This window comes from Rissa tridactyla, chromosome 6 (genome assembly GCF_028500815.1).
Source record: "Rissa tridactyla isolate bRisTri1 chromosome 6, bRisTri1.patW.cur.20221130, whole genome shotgun sequence".
Taxonomy (NCBI): domain Eukaryota; kingdom Metazoa; phylum Chordata; class Aves; order Charadriiformes; family Laridae; genus Rissa; species Rissa tridactyla.
Window position 1 is genome coordinate 21,829,778 of NC_071471.1, and position 25,422 is coordinate 21,855,199.

Below are 25,422 nucleotides of genomic sequence, written 5' to 3' on the forward strand. Positions count from 1 at the left end.
CAAACAGACTGGGAAGGAAGAAGCGATAAAAATAATACAATAAGTATGCAGGACATTTAAAGATTAGAAAAATCCCTGAAGGAAAATACTGACTGTACATCCCAGAAATAAAAGAAAATATATGTTAAAGGGAAATGTGAATCAATGCTTGGATCGTTCTGGCATATTTGTCTGATAACTTACCTAATTTTTGTCATAGAGTCACAGAATGCGTTGGGTTGGAAGGGAGCTTTAAAGGTCATCTAGTCCAACCCCCTGCAATAAGTAAGTTTTTGTATGGGATGATTTCATGATTTGACAGAGACAAAACATGTAGCTACGAGTTATGGGCTAAGATGAACAGAATTTCTCTAAGCTTTGAATTCTGTTAAGGGAGGAAATAATCTCTCTAAGGAAGCCAGTTCAAACAGTTCATAGAGTCCAAATTGCAGAAAGACAGGCGAGTTAACACACAGCTACAGTGTTTTATAACACACAGCAAGATGCCTAGCCCAGCTGATTCTTCTCGTCTCTACTACCTTACCCCTTTTCCCTTTGTGCAGGTTGCAAAGTTATAAAAGGTTGATTAAATTGTCCAGCCTTCACAAAAATGGGTCATGCTCAACTACTAGAAAGCTGATCATCCCCATAGGTGTGTGAATTGCAGACAGGAAAACTCTGCTGGGAAAGATGGTTATCGGTGTATAAAGAGTCAAAAGATGGATGAGATGACCTTCACCCTAAAATCCCAAAGACTAATTTCTTCTCTTCAAGATATCTCTTGCTGTCAAGCTGCATACTTCCAAGGGCTGGAGCCTTTGTCCAGGTCCAGGGGATCTAGGAAGGGGATAGGAAAATGAGGAGAAAGGCAGAAACAGGCCATCCGCATGCAGCAGCGACAAGGATTCATTAAACCTGGGAGAAGCCTACCTCGAGTCAGCACAGTCTTCCAGATTAAAGGGAGGTGTGGAGCGTGCTCTAATAGCAGTTGGAGCAGTCTTATTAGCAGACTAGAGCCGAAAATAGACAGAAAATAGTGAAAGAAAGGGACACATACTTCTTAAACTAGACGGATTAATCTTTTCAGAAGCAGCTTGTGAAAACAGGGCCCACAACAATTTGGCTTTTAGAAAAAAAATTATTATTAGAGCAGAATAATCATTACATTCAAAATAATGGACATTTGTACAAAAGTAGAGTCATACGGTCAGCAGTGGACCAAAACTAGTAAAAATACCACTTCAAAGTACTGTCAGAATAACATTTAATGATGGCAAAACCCATAGCTAAAAGACATGATACAAAACAAGTGTTTAGTCCAGCAATGAAAAGAGAAACTAGATCAAGGGTAATAACAATTCTGAGAAACTCATTTGCAGAGTAATGCAAATACAGAATTGTTAAACCCTGTGCTACATTAGCTGACCTTCATCTTCACCATTATACAAACAAACCCCTTTAGTCATTGGTTTTTGGTATTTCTCTGAGGATCTGGCACATTGGGAAGCAATTTCAGGAAGTGCATTTTACAGGTGCATAGAGCAGGTCCTCTCCAGGTAGTTTTAATGTTAAAATGCAGGCTTGTTCATGTACTCTTCTACTGTCTGGAGGAGAAAAAAAAAAAAAAAAAAAAGAAAAAGAAAGAAACGATGCATTATGGAGTGGTACAGTAATATTCAAACAAACCCTCTTCTCCTCTTTGAAGACAGTTGTAGTTTTGCATGGAATTAGATCAGATTAATTAAAACATAGAAATAATTCTGCTTTAAAAACCTGTAATGGCCTTTTAGAATCTGATCTTCAAATCATGACATACCACGGTTGTGGCTAAACTCATCACATCTAGCTTTGTACATAACTGGCCTAGTTTCATGCACAAATGCCAGACCACTGTGAAAACCTGTCTGACTTGCATAGCGTGCCCATAGCTAGTCCTACCAGCGTGCTGTTTCCTTCAGTGTTAGGACGGATCTTTCACCAGCTAGGAAAAAATTAAATAAATCCATCACATTCAACTGTTTTTGCCATTCCTGGCTCAACAGTACAAGTTACAGAAGAGAATTCCTGCAGCGTTCTGAATAAAGGTTACGTATCTGCGCCCTGCAGGAAAACGTAGGTTTCACATCTGTGCCCTGTGTTTATGAATGGAAGCGGAGTTTGCCAGCACACACTCTTGCCAATCTTAACTGTTAATAGTCAGTCATCTGTTCCAATGTATTAGTGAAACAGAACAGATTTTTCTCTATTTATATTTGTATACATAAAATATAATCTTAAATTATGTTCTTATATTATATAAATATCTTAGACTTGTCTTATACTTTTTATGAATATAATATCTGAGAAACTCTAGCAGTTAAACTGCAAGAGAAGAATAGCAGTATATAAAGAGCCTCCAGATGATTCCACAAGATGCAAGAGGGTTGAATTGAAAGCCTATGTAACCGCATTGTTGTACTTATCAAAACTGAAGTTAAGACACATTTGGATAATTAAGTACTGGAAGTGCTTAGCTGTATTTTAAGCTTGTGTCAAACAAGGAAGATGCAGGAAGATGTGGTGTTTGCCTTTTGTCTTCCTCTGCCTTACCTCCTGCAACATGTCAGAGTCTTCCATGGCTTTCACTGCAGACCTCTTTGAAGTTTCTTGTACTTCTCCACCAATTATAAACTCATCGAGAATAAAATAAGCTTTTTCAAAATTAAAGATGATATCCAGCTCACACACCTGCCAGAACAAAAGGACACGCAACATTTAAATGACTTCTACAGCATTATAAGCACTACTGTGCCAGAAGTTAAGATGATCAAATGTATTCAACATATGCACTCTTGTGGCAGGTAGCAGGGGGAAGAAAGATACTACAAATCAGTAATATTGCAGCTTCTGCACATATTCTCTCCATGTATATAGCCTAGACTTATAGCAAAGATATTCTACTTACTGTATTTTATATGATATAGTACTTCCATACTAGTTTTCAGAGAACAAAGCTGACTTCCTAGCCTACTAACCTTATAAGAGGTCTTATGTAGCACTTGTAATATGGGTTACATGTGTTCACGCAGTTTCACAGAGCCAGACAAATCCCCTGTCCTAGTGACCTTGCAGTCACCAACTGCTTTTTTGTTTTGAGGTGGTACAAATGCGAGTCATGGCACAGTGATTTAAATAAGAGATGAATTAAAGTAGTGGGGACAATTTAAAAAATAGTCATAGAAAAGGTGGGTCTCTTGTAGTCTTTAAAGACTTACTGAAAGACTTATTTGGACCTTCTTCAGGTATTTTCTTAAGAACCCAACACTTTATCTTCTTCCTCTTTATATGTCATTATTATGAAACAAACAAAATCACTATATCTGAAGATGTCCGGAGGGAGAATTAAAGAAATGTCACCGGGGGGGTGGGTTTAAGTAATTTTCCTCAAGCTTTCCCCTTGAAATCTGTTCTGACAAAGATACACAAAACATCAAGATTAATTCTGGGAGGAAAAATAGATGGAAAAATATCTTATGATAGTCTCAGCACTATTTTTTAAAATATTTTAATAATGAATTTCACTCTGGATGGAGAGAATCTATGGGGCAAGTAGGGCAGACGGAAACATGAAGCAAAACAGCTACAGGCAACTTTGTTTATCAGACAGCCAGGAGTGCAGTTCATGGGAGAACGTAAAACCTACGTTTCCAAAGTATCTGTCCAGAAGCTCTACATATCGATGAACGACCTCTAGTGTCAGGAGCTCGTTATCCTGGTCTTCTATTGCACAACAGAAATACAAACTAGCATACCTACAAAAACAAAGGCAAAAACGCGAGAGTGAACAGCTGGATCCTCAGTGCTCTGCTTGTCTCTTAAAAGTTATGCAAATCACAGTTAATATCTATCTTGTCTCTAAAATAATAATTTTCTTTCATTCTCATAGTGTCCCAGAGAACACTTAAAAAAAATAAATCACATAATTTCAACAAATTATTAATTTAGTTAGAAAAACAAACCGCACCCTTGGCAAAGTGGGATACCCGCATCACTGGTCTAAATAAAACAAACAGTAAATCAATAGTACTTTAAAAGTCTTCCTCACCTGCTGCAATAGCATGACAGTAAGTGGGGTTAGTTAAACTGTAGAATGAGTTACTGCTCTTTATCAAAAAATAAAAATAAAGGCAAAAATAAAGGTGGAAGGAGTTACATCTCAGCAAGCCTGCTGGCTCTCAGAGGACTGACAGTGTTTTACATAGGGCCAGAAAGCATGAAACTGCTTGGGCCAAACAATCTTCATAACTTGCAGCAAAACTTTATGTTTAAATCAACCCAAGATGGGAGTTAACAATCTACCTCAAGCCTCTGGTGCTGTGGGCAGAGCCCCAACTTGTCACAGCATCTGGTCGGATGTTTACATCCGTCACTTCACAGCAAGGGACTCCATTTTTGCTAAATGGGAGATGCCGCTTAATACAGTGCGCTATACCTTAAAGGCTACTTTTTGTTTGCTACAACTTTACAAAAACTAAAAGGCAGTTAATGCTAAGCATCACGTAACTGGGGACCAGTGATTTGTTCGGAAAAGGAAGTGGGAATTAACACTTTCCAGAGCAAAAAATATTTCAAAGACAAAATTGGACAAAATGTTGAAGGAGCCTCAGAACAGTTCCTGCAGCCTCCTGAAAAGCCTGATAAAGCCCAGCACACGTTTCAGCAGGCCACCCTGGGGAATTAGAAGGAGCAGTGAAGCCTAAAGCCTTCTAACAGAATTTCAACCACTAATACTTATTAGGTTACTCCCATTTTTCTCATTTGACAGATTGTACAAGTATTTTTCACCCCGCAATTTACCCTGCTGGTTTGTGCAGGGACACTGTGCTGTTAGACACTGTTAGATTGCTGATGGCAGGCTCCTACCAGCTTAGTCTAGCACGTAGGGTTTGTTTGGTGTTTTTCTTAGTGAGCCTTTATTTTTCCTCTTCTAGCATGTGTTATTTATATGAATAGTAATTACATGTTCTCATAAAGTTACTCACACCTTTTGTAAACAAGCTTGAGGTCTTTCCAGTCAACAAAACTACTTGTTTTTTGATTGCGAGACAAAATAATCTGAACAATTTCTCGAATGATCTTTTTCTTCTCTTTATCAGGTAGCGTCGTGTACCATTTCTGAAGCCTTAATTTCCCCTGCCGACTGAAGAGCAATATGAAGTGTATCTAAAGTAAACAAAGCGACATGGTTAACGCCGGGGCTACGGCCAGAGAAGAGCGTTCCTGTGCCTGACGCCAAAAACTTGTGAGATCTTGGTGAAGGCATCTCCAGCCCTGGTGGGATGTTCAGAGGTGGCATCCGTGAGGGCTGGGGAGGCTGAATATGGCAGCAGAGATACTTCCCCTCTCCTGTTTCTTCCCCCAGCAGCTCTCCCCTCCCTGTGGGACCTCTCCCCTGGGCATCCCCTTTGCATCCTCTCCCACCCGCCATCCCCTAACTTGGGCAAACAGCAGCTTTGCTTCCTGTTATCCCACTTCCCTGGGGAACAGGAGGAGCTTCACCACTCGCGGTGGTGAGGAGAGGGCCCCAGCCCCTCCTCCAGCAAGATTAGACACCTTAGTGAAGTAAAGACTTATATAGAACAGGGCTAGGGAGACCAAGGATGCAGTGTGGCACAAGAATAGAAGTATGAATACTTAGATAGAAATCATAATCACCAACGGTTCTGGTATTGCACCGTTTCACGTCACAAACAAAGCAGCGTGTTCCGAGAAGAGGCTATAAGGAACAGAAGAAACCAACTACTTGGGAAAGGGAGCTTGACTATTTTACTAAAGAAATCACCAGGTTATGAAACACAGATGACTGTGATGACGAAGGACAGACCTCAGTGACCGAGGATTTACATTAAATAAAGCATGATACATACACCGTTCTAAAATTTCAATTTTAAAGCTAGTCAAAATTTTACATGGTTTGACCCATGATTTTTTCATGCTTAGCATTAGCACTACTATTGAAATACAGAAGTGCTAGCTTTTAAATGCCAGTGGGCCTTTGGGAGAAAAGTATCAATTCACATTTATACAAATACTTTTACTAGCAGATTAAAATAACTGACCATATTAACTCTTTAAGCAGTACAGTAAGGCATCTACCCACAGCACGGAAATGGCTTTAAGAATGCAGGAAATCTATTTGGGGATGACAACCATCTCAATGGGATGTCCTCTGCTAAATGGGAAAAAAAAAAAGAACCTAGGAGGGACAGAGACGCTTCCAATGGCTTAAGACACTGCAAACAACGTTCTTGACAGGCATCCCCATCGCTTTTCTAACCAGTACCAGTGCTTGAAGGCCAGGGACTTGCAGGAAGGGCGTCTCCCTCTTGTTTTCTATCGCAGTTTATTGCTGTACCTATACTTCACCCTCACTCCATCTCCCCAGTGAGGACTAAAGTTAATGTTCACAATTACGATCAAGATTACAACGCTGATTTCTGTAAAGACATTCTATGCTCCGGTGAAGTCCAAGCAGAGAAGTGCACCAGAGAAGTTTCTACCCAAAAGACATTAAAAAAAACCCTCAAAACCAAACAAAAAAAACGCTACTGGATTTTAAACAAAGCATTCATTCATAATTCAGAACCATTCTTGAGCTATTAAACCACACAGTTGTTGAGTAATCCAGAGATAAGAGTTCTGACTATATTGAGAAAGATTTCAAATGTGGGATCATTTTAGGGAAAGATGGACTGTTTTATTCATATGTGCCTGTGGCAGGATCTACTGCTGGAAACATGGCTCTTACCATCATTAGTCTAATGTGCTTGATAAAATTACAAGGATTTTGTAGCTGCCTTGCGTTGAGTCCTGTAATACTCTCCAGATGAGCTTGCTAAATAAAAACAATTATGCTGCTGGCAGTACACATGGCCTGATTACAGTGAAGATCAAAGCACCGTGTTCTTGCCTTTCTCAGTCCATATTACCAGCTGGGTTTTGACATGGTAATATTCCAGCTGTCAGGGCTACCCCTTCCCAGCAGATGAAGGGACAATACTTACTGTCCATATGCTTGTCCACTGAGAGGAGCTGGAGGAATGAAAGACTATTTTGCCTGCTGCGCCGCACGTTAATTCCAAAGACTTTGCAAAGATGAGCGTGTTCCAAAAAGCAGAGCGTATGTTCTGCAGATAAGCGCAGCAGGTCAGCAGGCGTCCATTTAGAAGCAATCAGGCACAGGTAGCAGCTACTTCACAAACAAATTTCTAAGAATATGTTGAATCAGACGGGAAAGGATGATCAGACTTGATTGAAAATGCAGGGAACTAGTCAATGAATCCCTATCAAAAGCCGACAGCACGTGCAGCATAACAAGATCATGCTGCCCAAGACATCCTCAGGAAGAAATATGTTTGCCTGCAGCGCTTCAGCAGGGGCAGACAATGAAAGGGTGTTCTGGTTTAAGTTCAGCTGTTGGACCCAAAGGACCTTAAATCTAAGTGCCTGCAAGTAATACGTGTATCTCCAGGACAGCAACCTTACGCCTCTAAAAGGTTAAATACCGATGAGCCAGGGAATTACTGTGAATATTATTACTATTTTCTGCTGTTTAGTTTACTTCAGTACGTTATGCTTCACCCATAGGAAAGTGAGCTGCTCTCCATTTAAAATTGCTTTGAAACTCCACTGTTTCTTATACAGACGGCAGCTGATGTTTCACCACCACTTTCATGAGTAAAGGGAACATTCTTTGCAATCAGAAAATACACACTAATGCTCTTAAATGTATCAAGATTCATACACAAGCTTCAAAAATCCTGTCTGTTGCGTCTCCTATCCGACGCTATTTCAAATGCAGAATATAACTGCATACCTCATAAGGCAATTTTACTATTATAGAAATATATACAGCTAGAAAATAGGTAAGAGCCTCTGCTGTAGTCCATTTCTAATTTTACACTCTGCAGCAAAATAGCATGCCCTCAAGCCTAGGTACGTATTACTGGCCAGCTGAGAGCTCCTGGAACAAAACAACATATTGGAAAGCTGCAGATACTTAAAAGAGAAAATATCGTGTGGTGGTTTTTAGTTTTTTTCTCTTTTGATTCTCCTTCCTTTTTCTAATTTCTAAAGCCCATTCTATCTGGGGAACTCTCTACGGGGTAAATAATATTTCATTCTGAAGAGGTTAAATGGCTTAATTCCTGTAAGCGTAACCATCCAATTGCTGTAGAGGTGGTTTCGTTCAGTTCAGCTTTGCTCTGCCCAACCAAACTGACATGATACAACACATTCCTCACTCTCATAGCTCTGCTCATTACGGCTCACTGGAAAGATTTTGATGCATTGGTAAACCTGGAAATGTTGAAGTACTGCACAAACACAAATCTAAGCGCTCATCTGCTCTTTGCTCCTTGACTGTGAAAATATATTTGCTTTCCTATAGTGCTAATGACAAGATGGATGTTGATTAAGGAATTTTTAGTGGGTTTCCAGCAGCCAAACTACCAATCGAGGTAGATTACCCTGCAATGTTTTACTCATCTTCAAAAATTCCAGAGGAAAACAAAGGCAAATGACTCGCTTCAAGCAAAATACCTTTGAACCAGGGGTGCTTGGTTTCCTTTCCTACCCTTCTGGGCGGTGCTGGCTGTGACTAACAATCGCCAGACCCAGGGGCGACGCCAGAGGGAATGTTTGGGTCCAAGCCTGAGTGGGTCAGGATGAGGAGTGCAGTTCCCATGAGAGAATCAGCTGCCTTCACATGCGGAGTCTGCAGGAGACACGTTTTGGTCTGGGAGCTGAGTGTAATTTTATTAGCTTGTTTTACTGAATCAGACCCAACCACCTACACCACGGTGCAAAATGATCTCCATAAACATCAGTAAGTAGCCTAAATGACTCCACGTTATACTTGTAGGCCATTATTTTCTAGTTGGAAAAATAGGATTTTTTTAAATCAAGCATTCAAACTAGATTTCTAAACCTGAACTCTAGCCCCTTCTTATGCATCTCTGAATCAATTGCAGCTGTAAGTTATATAGCGGGCTGGAAAGTTACAGGGCCTTCTGTTTTATAGAGATCTACAGAAGTGTACCAGGATAACAAACACCAACCCGAGCTTCAGGGCTACAAAAAAAAAAATCAAATGGTAGGCTTTGACATAAAATAATTCAACAACAAATAGAACAGACATCAAAAATGCAAAATACAGAAGGTCTACATGTTTACAAACAGCAGATGTAAATAAAATATGTAAAACTAACACACATTGTGATTTTTCTTCACCTTCCTTGGGAGACCTTTCCCTCCTTTTGCTAATGGTCTGTCACGATCTGATAAGCAGCTCACTAAGCTTGTCTCCTGGACTGCTCCCGGCCGAGACTGGAGGTCCCCTTCGGCGCAGCCTTCCCCTGTATTTGGCATTTCACACTCCAGACCGATCAAACACTTTACGGTTGGCTCACTCATTTCAAACTTGGATCACGTGTAACTTTTACAGAGGTTTTAAAACTTAACTTAACCTGTGCTGCAACGTTTAGTACGACTGTCTAAAGGACTGCAGACTATATTCTACGACATACAGAACAAACCACCTGTAGGGATATCCAATAAAGACGACTACAGGGGAAGACAAAGTGGCTTTCCTGACTGCCAGGGTCATTTCTCCAGTTTACCATCCAATGACATACACACATACAAGATGCCACATTTCTTCCTGCGAGGTGAACTCCAGGGTCAATGCAGCGAGGCTCTAATTCACCCCTCCATGAGAATAACATGCGCTAGAAATGCTTCTCTTCCTCCTGTAACTCAACCTGCTGACTGCTTTCAAACCTGTTCTGTGGCATGTGGCTGCTCCAGGTCCCTTGGTGGGAAAGGAGGACAGGGAGGAGGACTCCAAGAAGCCTAAGGGGACGGAAGGCAGAAGAGGAGACGGCGGCTGGAAGACTGGGAAAAGCAAGCACCCTCCTCTTTCCTGGGTGCTTGGTTTGGGCAAGGATTTGCTCGGCTAGGCAGCTCTGCCGCTCCAGCAGCACTGGGTTTAGATTCTGCTTCAGCTATAACCTTTCCGAATTCGGTTAAGAGCCCTCCCAAATCAAACCTTTATAAAACAGAAAGATTCCTGAAATTCACAAGTTAGATAAAATTTGCAAATTAGGAATTACTATTCTAAAACAGACAGCTTGGCAGAACTTGGAACTTTCCACTTAAGCCTGCTGCTGCCAGTAGGGTAACAGGCAAAATATGAGACGCTAATGAAGAAAAACTCATGGACCACATAAAAAGGGAAGTGGGATGAAAAAAGCCACACCTTCAGCTGCGGACAGAAGCCTGGGGAAAACCAGGCTGACTGGCTGTACCTGGTGGAGAGGAAGCCACTTTTCATCATAACGTTCTCTTTTAACTTATTCTGGCTCCCTTGAAGTCTCTTTGATCTTCTGGCACTGTTTTAGTCTAGTTGAGTCCATATTCTGCTTATCTTTTACTATTTTTCATTCTTTCCTCTGATATGAAAGAATGTATTTCCCAACACAGACAGCTGTCCAGAATTTTACATCACATCTGAAAATGAACAAAATCTACTTTCATTAAGTTGTTTCTTTTAAAAAGTATGAACATCCAAATTACTCCAGCCATTAGCTGATTTTTTTTTCTCCAAAACATTTGAAGACTAAAATATTTCTCTTTTAGTTTTTGCTTTGTTTAGTGCCTTTTTTTGGAGGGAGGGATGTAAATACTGAATTTTTCCCACCAAAATGAATAGCTATAGTGTGAACAGACATACGGTTTGGAATGCTAGACATTTAGGGTGAAATGAGAAAGACATAATAAATGGACAAGTATTGACCTAATGTATTAACAACCTAGCCACATCAGGAAGAGACAGAATAATAACAGTCTGAAGCATAGGTATTTTGGTATTCTGCTGTGGCATGGAGTCTCCACCTGGCTACTGACCTTTAATATATACACATTGGAGTTTTAGGGACTTTTAAAACAATTATGTAAAATCCAAAACAGGCTACTGTATTAAAAATCTTGATTTCCTTACTTGTTTACTCTGTTACTAAAACTGTTACTCACAGCAGCGCAGAAGCTGACAGATAAGTTTGTTAAATACTGTAGAATTTCAGCTTTAAAATTTAAACCACCTATTTAGTCTGTATGATGCAAGCAAATAAGAAAAAAGAAAGCAAAAAACAGCAACACAAAAATACCAGAGTAGCGTATTGCTGCCTAACTGGCACAGAATTCTTTCTTGCTTAATCTCCATTAGGAACATTTCTGAACAATTTCCCCTAAACAATACATCCAAAGTCCACGCAATAAAAGCTGTGCCAGATCATTACAGGCACACGTGACTATAGTTACACATTGATTTTACGCTTTGCATGATGCCGAAGTCACCCTTATCTTATTACTGAAGATTTTAAATTGACCAACGTACTAGCATTTAAAGGATATTTACACCATATAGTATTGATCCAGTCAACAGCCTTCTCGATAGCCTCACTTGAGTTAAATAAACTATAATCAAAACAGTACAGCTGAGCTCAAGCTCCGAACCAAAAACATCTTGAAGCTCCTCACTTCTGATCCCTACCTAAGGATCAGAAAACCAAGCTCAATGAAGCCCTAAGTGCCCCACAAGCTCCCCTCAGCTCTGCTCTTGCTTATTGCTGCCCCTAACATGCCCAGTCCTCCCAACCTTGGCTCATTTCTCATAAGCCGGTAGCATTCCTTCAACAACATCCTCCCCACAATACAGGCATGCTTGTGCCTCCTCCTTGCAGGCTGACAGGCATCCCGCCAACAGCGAAGATGGCAAATCTGTCCAAAATAGGTCCTAAGACGTAGACGCAGGCAATGACATCCATCTTTTGTAAAAGATAATTACTCTGTTTTCTTAAATCAGTGGTTTTTCATTCCTGCAAGTGGAATTAACTGCAGTTTCTAGGCAATAAGCAAGAAGAAATCCAGGCAGGCTATTTGCCCAAAACCTGCCCCGACTGCTGCAATGTGAGAGCAGGCCGGTGACCGCACTACAGCCGTGTGAACTGGGGAGATGGCACTCACACCTTCGGTCTCCACTCTGGGCCACACAGCCGCAGGGATGCCACTGGCCAACCCCACAAAAAGCAGCACCATTTGAAGATATTCAGAACAATTATTAACTAGGTACTCACATCCCTGCTGCCTCCTGGGCTGGGGTCTCAGAGTTATATAAACAAGTATACATGTTTATACATTTTTTGGGAGGCTGTGGAAATCCTCATTAGGTTATCACAAGGAGGAGGAGACCAGGGGAGAAGCTGAACAAGCTGCTGAGAGCTACCCCTAATTCACTATAGCCCCAGTGTACTTTACAGTCACAAAATGCCATTTTCCCAGTCTGTTCCTTGAACACCTGGTGAAGAAACAGAGCTAAAATCTAGCCCAATGGACTCTGGGAAAAGGTAGAGCCTCTTCTATTCTCATTTCCAGTTTGTCTTATCAGGCATCTGCAAATCCCTGCTACGTGAAGGCACTACGGTGCCCTTCCCTTGCCTCCGACCTTTCAAGAAGCAAAGTTAAAAAGCTTTGGCGGGCACACCAGAAGGTGACAGAGTTTCCCCGACTCCTCAGCCAGGGACAGACAGTGCTGATGCCCGTTCCTAGTGGAGCAGGAACACTGCAGGTCTGCAGCGGCCTCACGCCCGTTCCACCAGCTCCCAGCAAAGATGCTGAGGGAAAACCCGAGCTCTGGAAGGACCGAAGATACGTGTGAGTCAGAGTCACATTTGTGAATGACTCCAAAAGAGCACGCGAGTGATTTTTTGGAAACACTGAAGCATTTCATTTAGGTGTTTTCAATAAAGAAATTATCAATTTTCCCTTTCAAAATGGCATTTTTTCATTAAGGTAAAAAAACCAACATGGATTTAATAACCTAAACATAAAAGAAGCAACCATTGTTTATGGAAGGAAGGGCCAAAGCCCAGGATGTCACAAAATGCTTTATGTTGGCCTGAAATTTAGCCTCCAGAATGAAAAAATGGACCAAAAATTAATTCTGATATTCATCCAGGTCTTGTCATGAGACTTGGAGGAAAGGGAATGTCTGAGGTACTGCCCCTTCCCCATCCCCATCTCCTGAGCCCAGTGTCTGTTGAGCTGTGAGTTTTATGCAGCCATTCCCCCGGCTCTTCTAGAGCTCAGAGCAGACAGGCAGACACTCACCCAACACTTACGTGTTCTCCTCCCAGCCTGCAGCCTTGCAAAAGACAAAGGCACAACATGGTAAATTTCCCCATTTTCTTCAAACAAAATTGATTCTGTTTCTCCTTCCCCTGCGGTTTGTGTCTATCGCTCCCCTCAAGGGACTAAGCAGAGGGTGATGACCATACAGGAGTTCCTGCGCTGGTTAACGAGCCACTGAGAACTGCAAGTGTCTGAGCAAAACTGCCTTCAAGATCCAACGGCACACAGCAAGGCAACAACAGGCATTTACAGGCTGGAGAAGAAGGATTTTAATGCCCTCTCTTCTCAGGTCTGAAAGGAGGATAGCAGATGGACATCCTACACAAGTTCAGCAAGTCAGAGAAGAAAATAAAGACTGGTGCATAGAGTACCTGGGGTTACGTCTGTGATATTGAGAAACATAAAACCAGGACATACTAGGCCAGAAAGACATGTCTGGCCAGAAAGGCACGTCAAGCTTGCCTTCAAACACAAATGTAAATTTTCTTTTCCCATCCTGCCCCAGTGACTCTGCATGCTGTATTCAGCCTGGAGAAGAGGAGGCTCCGGGGAGACCTTATAGCAGCCTTCCAGTACCTAAAGAACCTACAGAAAGGATGGGGAGGGACTCTTTATCAGGGAGTGTAGTGATAGGAGGAGGGGTAATGGTTTTAAACTGAAAGAGGGGAGATTTAGATGGATATTAGTAAGAAATTCTTTACTGTGAGGGTGGTGAGGCACTGGAACAGGTTTCCCAGAGAAGCTGTGGATGCCCCATCCCTGGAGGTGTTCCAGGCCAGGCTGGATGGGGCTTTGAGCAGCCTGGTCTAGTGGGAGATGTCCCTGCCCATGGCAGAGGGGTGGAACTAGATGATCTTTAAGGTCCCTTCCAACCCAAACCATTCTGTGATTCTATGATTCCTGCTCACAAAGTACCATTTGTGCAGGACTGCACTTTGCACCTCTCTAAACTGCAACATCTGCAAAAATGCAAAGGCCTAGTGGCCACTGGAGAAAGCATACATGCAATGCAGCCAAGTAAATGCAGATGACAGCCTGTAGGAACAGGACAGCAGCGAAATGAATGGGCAGGGATGGTAATTAGTAGCTATGCATATGTGATACAGAAAGAATTCTTTTTACAGGAGCAGTATGGTTTTAATTTAGGCATCACTGGAAAGACTACAACTGGCTGACACAAATGCTTGATGTATATGCCAAAGCATAAATCTTGTAAGTACTTCGGGGAGGAGAAGCTCTACCTGCCCTCCCTGACCCATTAGTTTCCTCAGTCCTTTCATCGTTTTCTCCCTTTGCTGCTCTTGCACATAACTGATGTCTTTGGATGGCAGAAAGTCTACGGGATGGTTTATAAAGCATGGAATTTTGAAGTAATTAAAGATACAGAAAAGCAGCAAATATTTTACATGGTCCACACACTCGGCATCATTTTCTTGCCTCCTCCCCATTACCCCTCCAGCCCTCTTCCCTGCATTTGCCTACCTCAGATGCCATGGCTTTCTCCAAAGCCCTCCTGGCACTCCACATCCTATCAACTCCTGGCTCTGAGACACGCCTACAATTTCCATATTTGTGAGTGAAAATATTAAAAAAAAAAATAAAAATTACTTAAGCAAAGAATCAGCAAATGATCTATCATAAAATTTCTTTTGCTTTCTGGAAATGAACTTATTACCCACAGACAGTAAAGTGTGCATCGCAGTTACTGCACAGCCAGTCAGTCCAGAGCAGCCTCTAGTGTAACAGTGACAATCTGTAATGATACTGAGTACTTGAGAGGGGACATCCAAAATTGGAAGAGAATCACATCAACACTCAAAGATTACAGACTTCATGAGAAGAACCCTAAAAAACATTTCTCCCAGCAAATCCCACAAAATGGTATTCAAAAGTCCAACTGAATGACAGGGAGTAACTGAATACCAGGTTATGGATCACCCTCTGGCGCAGTACTCTGACGTGATAACTTTCAGAAGTGGGGAGCATAAACAACAGGGCATGCATAAAATCATTCTGGTGGTCCTGCCTCTAGGAATCACAGGTTTAAGGATACAAAGCCAGAAACTGTATCCAGACAACCCACCTGTGGACCCATCCTCCATGAACTGCCTAATTACTAGGATACCTACAACACCCTCAGCAGTGGATTAAAAACATTCGTCTACACTGGGTAAAAAAGCATTCCCTTTTGTTTTATTTACATTTAGTGCCTAAAAATTTCACAGGATGTACCCTGACTCTTCTTGTAGCAACCATTCTTTATAGCGTTCATGATTTCATGCATTTCTACCAATTCCCCCCCAGTCATCTCTTTCCAAGCTGAAAAGTCTATCTACGTAGGATCTTCTAAAAAAAAAAAAGCCGCCATTCCATTACCATTATCTACTGCCACACTAATAGTTCACTACAAGATAAATAAGCAAAGAAATACCACATGGACTTTTTTTTTTTTTCCATGTAGAACAGTTGCCTCGAACAAGAATTTTTTATTTGTCATTTTCTCTCCTTCCCTCATCTATTCTAACCTGCTGCCCATCTTGCCTTTCAGAGGTAAATGCCTAGAGGCAAAGTTCATCCTCTTTGCTACGCAAATACACAGCTGTACCACAGAGTGGATAAAAGCGGTTCTTCAAACTGCAGATAGTAGATTCTGTGCAGCATTGAAAAATATCTTTTGCAGATCTGTGTCCATTTTAACAATTAAGAGCATTGAGACTGTTGGTGAGGTCAATTTTCAGAATAGCTGAAAGTTCATTTCCAAACACCAGGCAGGTGTCAGCAGCTGCAGTTACTTCCACTAGTATTTCCACGCAAGCTTCTAGACCAGTGGCTGGTATCAAATGTCTTGCTAAGTGGAACCAGTGCTTAGCAACTCCTTTTCTGTTCAGGCCAAGTACATTTTAAGAGCCCCTGTGCTCGGTGGGATTCTTTTGATCTTTCCCCAGGGTTTCAGAGCATGCCCACAAGTACTAATTTTTCTCACCGTACGGATGAGCAGCACAGGTCAGAGGGAAGCAGGCCCTTTACTATGCAGGCAACAATTCTACACTCAAAGCTACGCAAACAGAGTCATGTACTGTCACAAAAGTAATACTGATAACACTGAGGTGGCAGTAGAATCCAGGTGTTGCAACACTTCCAGGCATGAAAGGCTATAGCAACACATGTCCTGGGGGAAACTAATAATTTTCTCCTCTCTGCTCTCTCCCCGTTCTTCAACTTTGTTGAGACAGCAATCCTTCAGGACATGTTTCTCTGCTGCACCTATATATGTCATGGAGCAGAACTAAGTCTCGGTTGTAAAAAGTCTTCCTTTTTTTTTTTTTTTTTTTAACATGTCACAAAGTAGCAGCCGGGCAGAAAAGCTATCTTTCTCAGCAGGATGTGAAGTTAGCTTCGCTAAACAGACTCTTTCCTGAAACTTCCCTGGAAATCTGCATCAGAGCAAACTATTGAAGCAACCCTCTTGCTAAGACACTGTACCCTTTGCACAAGAACCTTCCAGTCAGATCTCAAAACACAGAAAAAAGGTGGCAAGCACAACTATGTCATTCCAAACCAGAGGAACTGATCTACGGAGAGTTTAAATGACCTGTTGAAAGTTCTTCAGTCGCGAGCCTGAATAAGGCTTATTCTTGGTTTGTAACCCAGTACCCTTATTTCTTGACACGTTACGCAGTGCAACAACCCCTTCACAGAGACTGGATGACAGACAGAGGAATTTTAAGCAAAAGAGTACCCTGACAAAAGCACCCTTTCATCAGCACTGGCTCAACAACAGGAGAATGGGGTAAGGCTGAGAGCACTAGTTAATGTAGTAACGCCAGCAAGAGTTTGTACTATGGCCTCAGAAAAGCAAAAAAGAAAAGTTATTAATGGTAAGAATGCACACTCACCTTATAAAATTGTAACAATCAATACCACAGACAGTCTCCAAATTGTGAATAAGCAGCACTGCTGTAAGCAGCGCTCCCCTGGGACCATCGTGAGTGCTTTGAAAATCGGCATTTGTGAAGTGCGTGCATCAGGGAGAGTTCTGAGATCAGCTTCCCTGAAATCAGCTCCCATATTTACTGACCTTCAAGGGCAGAATAGGAACTCCAGTTGTTTACATAAGCTTTACCCGAGGGAAGTAGACATGTAGGGCTGTCTCGGGGTGTAACCAGAAAGGTTATAGCTTTATGGGGACTTCACATAGGGAGACTGCGTAAATTCGTCACTGTGCATATTCTATTTGCAAAGGTAATGACAGGTAGACCTTTCTAAATACGCTAGACTAACACATATTTAGCATTCTGGCTAAACCACTGAAAAGAAACAACACAGCTCTGCCTTTGAGGATAGAGACAAACAACAAAACTTGGCCTCGGATGAAGGAGCTGCGAGACTCCCGTTCAGCTGCACTGCTGGTAACTGATGCTACAGATGCACACAATAGGCAAACTGTGCAAGACAGCAGCTCGGGGCATGCTCGCAGAACCTGCCCCAACTCTGAATTATCAAGCACCGAGATGGTTTCTCAATTAAGAGGCATCACTGACCACCTTACTGCTTGAGAGCCTCCAGTCCTCCTTGGGGAAAATCTAGCCATTACTCTGAGGATGTTGGTCATCAAGCTTAACAAAAGAGAATAACCACGGCAACCTTTTCTCATCCCAGCGAACCACCACCAAGCACAGCATTGGAGAGCCACAGGGCCTCCCTCCCAGGATCCAGCCTCCCAGGTTCCTTCCAAGCTAAAACTAGCCACTGCTACCACCTCTCCCCAGCCATGGAGCCGGGTCCGACATGCAGACTGGTTGCCAACAGACAACATACAAGGGAAAAAAACAGACCCATACGCTCTATCACAGATGCATTACTTGATGGAAAGGCAGAGCGAAGTTTCTACAGCCCCCCTGGGACCAGGCAGGGGGGCAGAGGCACCCGAGCTGGAGGCAAGGTGGCCATCCAAGCTCTCCACTTACCCAGCACCAGGGAATACAGGTGGGGAAAAGCTCTTACTAAGACAATCCACTGCCCAACACTGCTCCACTTTGACACCAGAGCCAGCCGAAAGACACAGATCCACATGAAACCTCATTCGATCCTTCTCCAGGCACTGGAGCAGACTTGAACCTCGGCTCCTCAGGTTACAGGAAGACTTTATAAAACCTCTCTCTGTAACAGCCTTGTTTTCCTGGTTGGCTGGGAAAGGCTACCAGCCTGACCCAGGCTCACCCCAAGGGTCAGAAGACAGAAAGGAAAAGAACGTAACTTTCATTTCCCCAAAGCAGGTGCAAACGTTGTTCAAACCCACTTGGAAACAGCATTTCTGCGTCTCGGAGCAGCCGGCACATCTCTAAGCAGGCAGGCTGGCATGCGCTTTCCCAAAGAACACACTTTACCTCTATGTAAAGCTAACTCGCACTATTCCCGCCGAACGATTTTTTTTTTTCAAAAAACTAAGCCGAGTTTCTTTTTTCCGACCCCGAAGGAGCCGCTGGCGACCCGTTTGGAGACGGCCCCCTCCCCACCCCGACCAGGGCAGGGGGGTTCGGCCGGCTGCGCCCTTCCCGGGCCCGGCCCGGCCCCTCCGCGGGGACTTTGCCTTTCCAGCAACCGCTCCTGTTTGCTCTCGGCCCCGGGCACACCGCCGTCCAGCCCGGCCCCGCGGCGGGTCTCCCCCGGCCCATCCCGGCGGGTCTGAGGGGGACGGGGCGGCTCCGCTCCGCCCTGCCTCCCGACAGCACAGGGAAGGCTCCCGTCGAGGGGGGCTCCGCCGCCGGCCCGGCCCGCGGGGGGCGAACGGCGGGGCGGGGGGCGGCCGCTCCCGCCCGGCCCCGGCCCACTTACCATGGCGTGGCGGCAGGCTGGGAGCCGGCCCGGCCCGGCTGGCTGCCGGCCGCCTCCCTCCCGCCCTGCCTGCCTCCGCTCCCCGCCCCGCGGCAGGTGAGGCCTCGGCCGCACCGCGCCTTCCCACAATGCCCCGAAAGGGAACTCCCCGGGCGCCTCCTCCCCGGCCGGGGCCGGGGCCGCGGAGTAGGACCGCGGGCCGGTGAGGGGGGAGGGGGCTGCCCGCGCTCCTCCCGCCCGGCGCGGTGGGCACAAGGCGGCTGCCGGGCCGTCGGGCTTTCCCCGTCTGCGGCCTGGCGGTGAGAGGCCGTCGACGGACGGCTGCCTGCCGCTGCTCCCCCGTCCTCGGCGCCCCCGAGAAGGGAAGCGGAACGGGGGCAGCAGGGCAGGTTGTTGACAGAGCGGGGTACAGGGGGAAGGGACTCCCCGCAGAGTGCTCGATTCCGGGGAGCGGGGGCTGCGGAGACCCTGTCTGCACAGGGGTGACCGCTGCTGTCACCATGTACCTGTGGTAACCGCTCAAAGGACACCTTTCTCGCCACAGCAAAACCCGAGTTCAATAAAGACGCAGTTCATGCCCTCTTCTGGCTGTAGCTGATCCCCTGCCAAGCATTCATACTCTAAAGACGCTCCGGTGGAGCTACAGGCATGATTGCGCTGCGGCCCATCTCCATCAAAATGAAACTGGGATAGTTCAAATACCTTAAATGGCTGGGCTTTGCTAACCTGTGCTTTTTGGCGGAGCCGGATGGAAGAGCAAGACATGAGCAGCTCTGCTGGTAGACTGGCAAATCCCTGTAACCTCTGGCAGGGATTTGCTGATAAGCAGCCGGTGCCAAAGGAATGTGCAACATCCACAGACTCAGCACTTGAATCCGAAGCTCTAAATCCAAGCCTGAGGCTTCTCAAGCTCTTACCAGGAGTCTGATCCAGAGGCAAACTACCACATGAGCATAAAACGTGAAAACTTTGGATGTTTACGTCCCATGTTTTTAGTCTAAAAGAGAGAGGCTCCCCAGCACACCGCATGCATCTGTCCCCGAGGGTGGTGTGTCTGGATTCGGGATACAGATCCCACCTGCTCTGGGCAGAGCCATGCCCTGCTTTTGTGTGCAGCGCTAGCTGCATCTGCGCCATCAGTAAGAAAGGAAAAGCTGAAGGAGCTCAGGGACTCCAGGGGACACTGGTGTCAATGGCTGACACCAGCAGAACCCCTCTTCAGCCTCTGGCTACAGCAACAGAGGAGAGATCCCTTGGTCAAAAGCAATTGTGTGTGCACGGCTGAGAGGGCAACTGGGCTGAAATCCAGCTGGAAATGCTTGTTTGCATGAGCAGAAAGCATATGCAGGGGTGTGCTCCTTACGCTCATTTAACAGCGTGGAAGTAATTTCCACTTTTCCCTAAGCATGCCTACTCCTCTCTGCCTCCGTAAGCTTTGATTGGTTTATACAGACACGCTGTTCACAGAGCCCTCCACTGCTGCTTGCTCACTCCGGGTTTCTGCATGTTCCAGCCCCGTCCCGCCAAGCAGGACAATGTGTGCTGTGCTGCGATGCTGCCCAGTGCTCTGCTTTCACTTCTGGAGTGCACAACACAAGAAGTACGAGTCCCAGCTGCCCACAAATCCCACTGATACTTAATCTGCTCACTTGCCTCTGGCCTCTGTCGCTTCCCGAGCACACATCCCACTGATACTTCATCTGCTCGCTTGCCTCTGTCCTCTGTTGCTTCCTGAGCACACATCCCAGGCCCATAAAGCAGCACTATCTACAGACCATATGAAGATGCTGGCCCTTTACTGCACCGCCATGGTGCAGCACACGCTGCCAGACAGCACTGGCCTCACTGGTTTGCTGGGGCACCATCCTGCCTTCAGTGAGCCTGCCAAACACATGCTTACTGCTATCAGCACCTGATAAAGTAGACCAAAATTGCTAGGTTCTCCAAAAGATAGCTGGGATGAGTAAACAGGCCACCCGAAGTGCCACAGTACCCATGCTGCCTTCCCCAGGAGGTAACATCTGGCGTCCCCACAACCACTGTCGCATTCCTGTCCCTTGTAGCTCTACCTGCTGTGGCCTATGCAGAACAACAAGGAGCTGGCTCTGCACTTAAACCCCAAACACTCCCCGCTGTTTGTGCACGGGGAGTGTCCATAGATACCACTGCAGCGTTGGGAAAGCTACATCTCTGTGTACACTAGGAATGGATTTGCCTAACACACAAGAATGTGGACACCACAGAGCAGTTCAACTAGAGATGCAGGGTATCAATACTTTCATCTCCAAAATTGATTAAAAAAAGTGTTTCATGAAAACAACTCTCTTCAGCAGCCTACATCTTGCCTAGCTATGTAATATATTCTGATGATGGACAATAATATTTTTTTGCTTAACAGTCTTTTCCCAGTAATCTTATTTTTTCTGTGCAAAGACCCTACTTAATTAGGCCCAAGAACTCAAGAGAACTAACCTGCTGCTTTTGTGGTTTTGCAAGTACATTAGAAAAAAAAGCAGCAGCAGCAAACATACAGTGCACATTAACAGTGGTGTCCAACAGCCCATTATGTCCAATCTTGCAGGTTAGCAGAAAGAATTTTGCTGCCCTACAGAAACAAGGCTGCAGATACAGGATCCTGCCCAAGTTAGATGCTTTCCAGCCCAGAAAGCTAGGCTGTACTTAATGACTGTCTAACTAGAAGTAGTAAGAAGCTGGAATTCCCCACCCCCCTCTGCCACTGGCACAATGTGCCTGCATAATGTTCTGATGAAGAAGATAGCTCAAACTTCCCAGGTAGGAGCTGCTGATGGTTATCGATGCCAGCAAGGGAAGTGGGGGAGGCTGCTGTGGCACGCAGTTGTGCCAGGTGAACTGGTGGGGTGATCTCATGCCAGAAAAATGCCATACCATGGACTCCTTTGGGTCCTTTCTTTAGGCCCAGTGAATTAATCTGAACACAAAAGCTTGCAAAGCAATGCAAATGTATTTCTCTAACTCCAAACAGGCTGCAAAAGGCTTTGAGACCCTTCACTTTTGGCTCCTGTGTCTGCCTGGAGCAAAAGGCTCATATTGCTTCCTTGAGGGCCTTCTGAAAACAAAATATAACATGCTTTCTTCCTTCTAAAAAACTGCAAAAAAAAAAAATCATTCTGAAAAAACCTCCCACCTTTTTATTGCAGAAAGGAGCCTTTTTACTGATACTGAGTACCACAACAAAGGAAGCAGAACACTGGTCATTTACACTGATTCTAGCCTTGATGTGATTTTTCAGCGCCTAAACGGAGCTGCTGCCAGGCACCCAGAGCCCTGTGCAAACCAAAGAATTCAGGCTGATGCACACTCCACTTGGTGATTTTACAGGAGACTGCTGTGCAGGTTTTTTTCCACTTGATACTAGGGCCGTAGGGGAAAGAGAAAATTCTAAAAGCTCAATCTAAATTCAGCTGCAGGAGGTAGCTTTTAATTGCACTTTGGATCAATAGAGAAGCAATCTAACACTTGTTCTTGGTTACCAGGCAGGGGTTTGTATTTTTCCAGACAATTTTCCCCTGCTTCTCATATGTTCCCTTTTCCTTATTTGCTCACACAATCTGGATTCTTCACAATTTAAGTGCAGAACAAAGCATTCATATCACTAGAGAACATATCAAATCATATATCTGTGCCACAGGTTTTGGTACTTTATCAGCAGCAATAGCATGCTCAGTAAGTAGTCCCAACATTTAAGCACTTTAAAGTACTAGAAAACTGTTAAAAATAGCAGTCTCAAATCCTCATAGCCTGTACTGAAGTGATAGGTGTACACAAGTACTTAAAGGGTGCCAAATAGCATTTTATTTCATTTCCCATCTGTATAAAACTAAAAGCAGGACAAAAGGTAGACAGACATTAATAAAGCTCCATCCAGAATTCTCCTTCTATCAAGAGAAAATGTGTTATTGTAGCCCTCTTGTGTTCAGTTGAATTAACAGCTATTAGATCCAGACTGTCCTTCCTTACAACCCCTTAAATTAAGGCTCTGCATTCTTTAACCACATTGCCATTCAGTTCTTGGCCCGCTCCACCTTCACTCATTCAGTTTCTTTCATGTTTTTCCCCTTTCCATCCTGGTTGTAAGATCTACACACATTCAGACCGTCCTCTGAAACAGCAGAGTGCTCAGTCGGTATATACACACTGTGAAACAAGAGAACTGCTGCTTTGGAGTAAGGAAGACTGCAACATCCCTCATTACCTGTAAGCATGCATATTCCCAGCATTTCTTCTCCACAAAAGGACTGTAACTAACACAATTTACAGCCTTGTTTCCCTCTTTTAGATAACACCTATGAGATCTATTTTTAAACTATGTCCCACCAACACCATTTAGACACATGCAACGTTTCTCTACCCTTACAGAAATTGCCCTGACATTCCCCAAAACCTGTAAGTACTATTGACAGTCCTGTTGATCCCAGACCTTCCCTACCAATCAACAAGATTAAAACCTCTGGTGTCCACCACTTAGCTGGGACACCGCGCAGTCATGGTTCTAAGAGGTAGTTGCTTTTACAGTATTCTTTTGCAAGTTGCAAAGGCTGTAGCAAACAAAAGAGCAAGTTCTGGCTGCATTGCTATAGGTGCTTAATGGGATGGAGTCTCGTATCTGAGGACGAAGTAATGGGTTGTTTCCCAAAAGACACTCACCTTCCACGTCTGCTGCCTTGGTCATCTTTAATTCAGCCACTGCAAGACCAGCTCACTCTTACAGATCAGGAGGCTGAGACAAGGAGTTCAGCTGTGCTTCAAGAGCTGCTATCACCTGTCTCAAGGAGCTGAACTCCAACATGGACATGCTGCTGCGGAGGAAACCTGAAGAAGGAGCCATAAACTAAGAGAGAAAGAAGGAGAAATGAATGAGAACCAGGAAAAGACAAAGGACAGTACTAGACCAGAAAAACAGCTATGGCTTAGCAGCAACACCAGCAAGGAATGTTAGCAAGCAATGCCCACTCTTGATCAGCAGCCCAGGGGTGCACTTCAGCTCATGAAAACTTAAAGAGTTTTGACAGATATGTGCATATAGATTTTCAGCAGCTGAAACCATAAGGAAAACAGGCTTCAGAAATAAAAATTAATATAGACAGTGAGAGTCATGGTATCTTCTTTGTTTGAAAGACAGCTACAGAAGCAAAGCTAGGAGCAAGTTAAACCCTATTCTTTGTCTTTCCCTATAAACAAGGTCAAGGGGAGAAAAGCATGCACCTCCATAACATTGGTTATTGCAAGTCAGTTTCCTGAAAAACAGGATAATATAAAGCATTTCAGAGGAAAAACTGAAAGACAACATATAAAAATACAGATGGGAAATCCCACAGTCAAACTGTATTTCTACATAAATTTATCTTGGGTTTGAGCTGGATAAATGCTAAGAGATACCTAAGCCGCTGGGCGTCTCACAGAAAGCATGATTCATAGCACACCGGGGCCTTGGTAAACAAAATTGACAGGACTTACTTAGTAACTCAGTTCTAACAGCGAGATGTAAGGCAACCCATGATATCTTTGTGACAAAAAGCAGTTTAGGAATTAATGTACCACATATTCTGCAGACAAGCCAGTTAATCCCACCAAAATTAGTGTAAGACATCGAAAATAAGTCAAAGAATACGGTTCAACTTATCTGTGTGAGCACAGATTGTACAATAAAACTGGTAAGAGACCCTGGGTACACAAGGGAGTGGGAGGGCTATTATTTACAGCAACTATGAGCTGCCTGTATGTTGCAGGGGAAAAGGCTCATGCTATAGAAGCAGAAAGCAAAGTGTCTAATGGACCCCATACATTTAAGTTTATTATTTGATAAAATATTTTATATTTAGATTTATGAAAAAGAAATTGTATAGATTTTATTACTGATATTATTTTGATGTTTGCTTCCATTGCCGAAGTGATAAAACCAGTAAGTGTTACTGTCTTTGAATCTGTTCAACTATTAGCTTTTACATATTAATAGAGTTCAGTAGACCACACGCAGTTACCTAGAGACCATGCCCTTACTTCCTCCAAAGGGGCAAAAAACTTTGCGGGACAATTTGGTAGCAGTCACTTAAGAGATCGCCTTATACTCAGGAGAGAAGCAGAGAAAGCCTTCAAAGGCCACACTACAACTCACTGAAAGATGGTTACTTGATGACAAAAGAGGTTTTTTTAACTGTTAAACTGGCAGAAATTCATCATTTTCTGTAGAGTTTGATCATGATATTTCACTGTTAGCCAGGTCATTCAGAACTGAGGACTTCATCTACAGAGACAAAAAGCCTTAGAGAGCTTTCCTTCTGAAGTATACAGTAGTAAATCTGATCAACGTAAAAATCTGTCCCTTTCCTGCATCTAGCGTAT

The 25,422-nt window shown here is 43.9% G+C and overlaps 1 protein-coding gene across 2 annotated transcripts; it reads right to left on the reverse strand.

Annotated features, from left to right (window-relative positions):
* Positions 1 to 1,097: 1,097 nt before the first annotated feature.
* Positions 1,098 to 19,272, reverse strand: AP1S3 (adaptor related protein complex 1 subunit sigma 3). Of its 2 annotated transcripts, none has more exons than XM_054204909.1 (5): positions 19,042 to 19,272; positions 5,003 to 5,181; positions 3,662 to 3,770; positions 2,569 to 2,706; positions 1,098 to 1,583 (listed from the first exon to the last, which is right to left on the reverse strand). In XM_054204909.1, the coding sequence occupies exons 1-5, from the start codon at positions 19,042 to 19,044 to the stop codon at positions 1,548 to 1,550; spliced, it is 465 nt and encodes a 154-aa protein (XP_054060884.1). In that variant the 5' UTR covers positions 19,045 to 19,272; the 3' UTR covers positions 1,098 to 1,547. The 2 variants fall into 2 exon arrangements, with proteins under 2 accessions (XP_054060884.1, XP_054060883.1); XM_054204908.1 differs by lacking the exon at positions 19,042 to 19,272 and adding an exon at positions 18,211 to 18,528.
* Between the last annotated feature and the right edge of the window lie 6,150 nt (positions 19,273 to 25,422).

Excerpts from the sequence above, each read along its gene's own strand:
- AP1S3 (XM_054204908.1), bottom strand. The coding sequence starts at position 18,279 with ATGTGGATCTGTGTCTTTCGGCTGGCTCTGGTGTCAAAGTGGAGCAGT. Across the intron at positions 3,771-5,002 it reads CTCAAGCTTGTTTACAAAAG|GTATGCTAGTTTGTATTTCT; the intron begins GTGTGAGTAACT and ends TTGTTTTTGTAG. Across the intron at positions 1,584-2,568 it reads ACTCTGACATGTTGCAGGAG|ACAGTAGAAGAGTACATGAA; the intron begins GTAAGGCAGAGG and ends TTTCTCCTCCAG.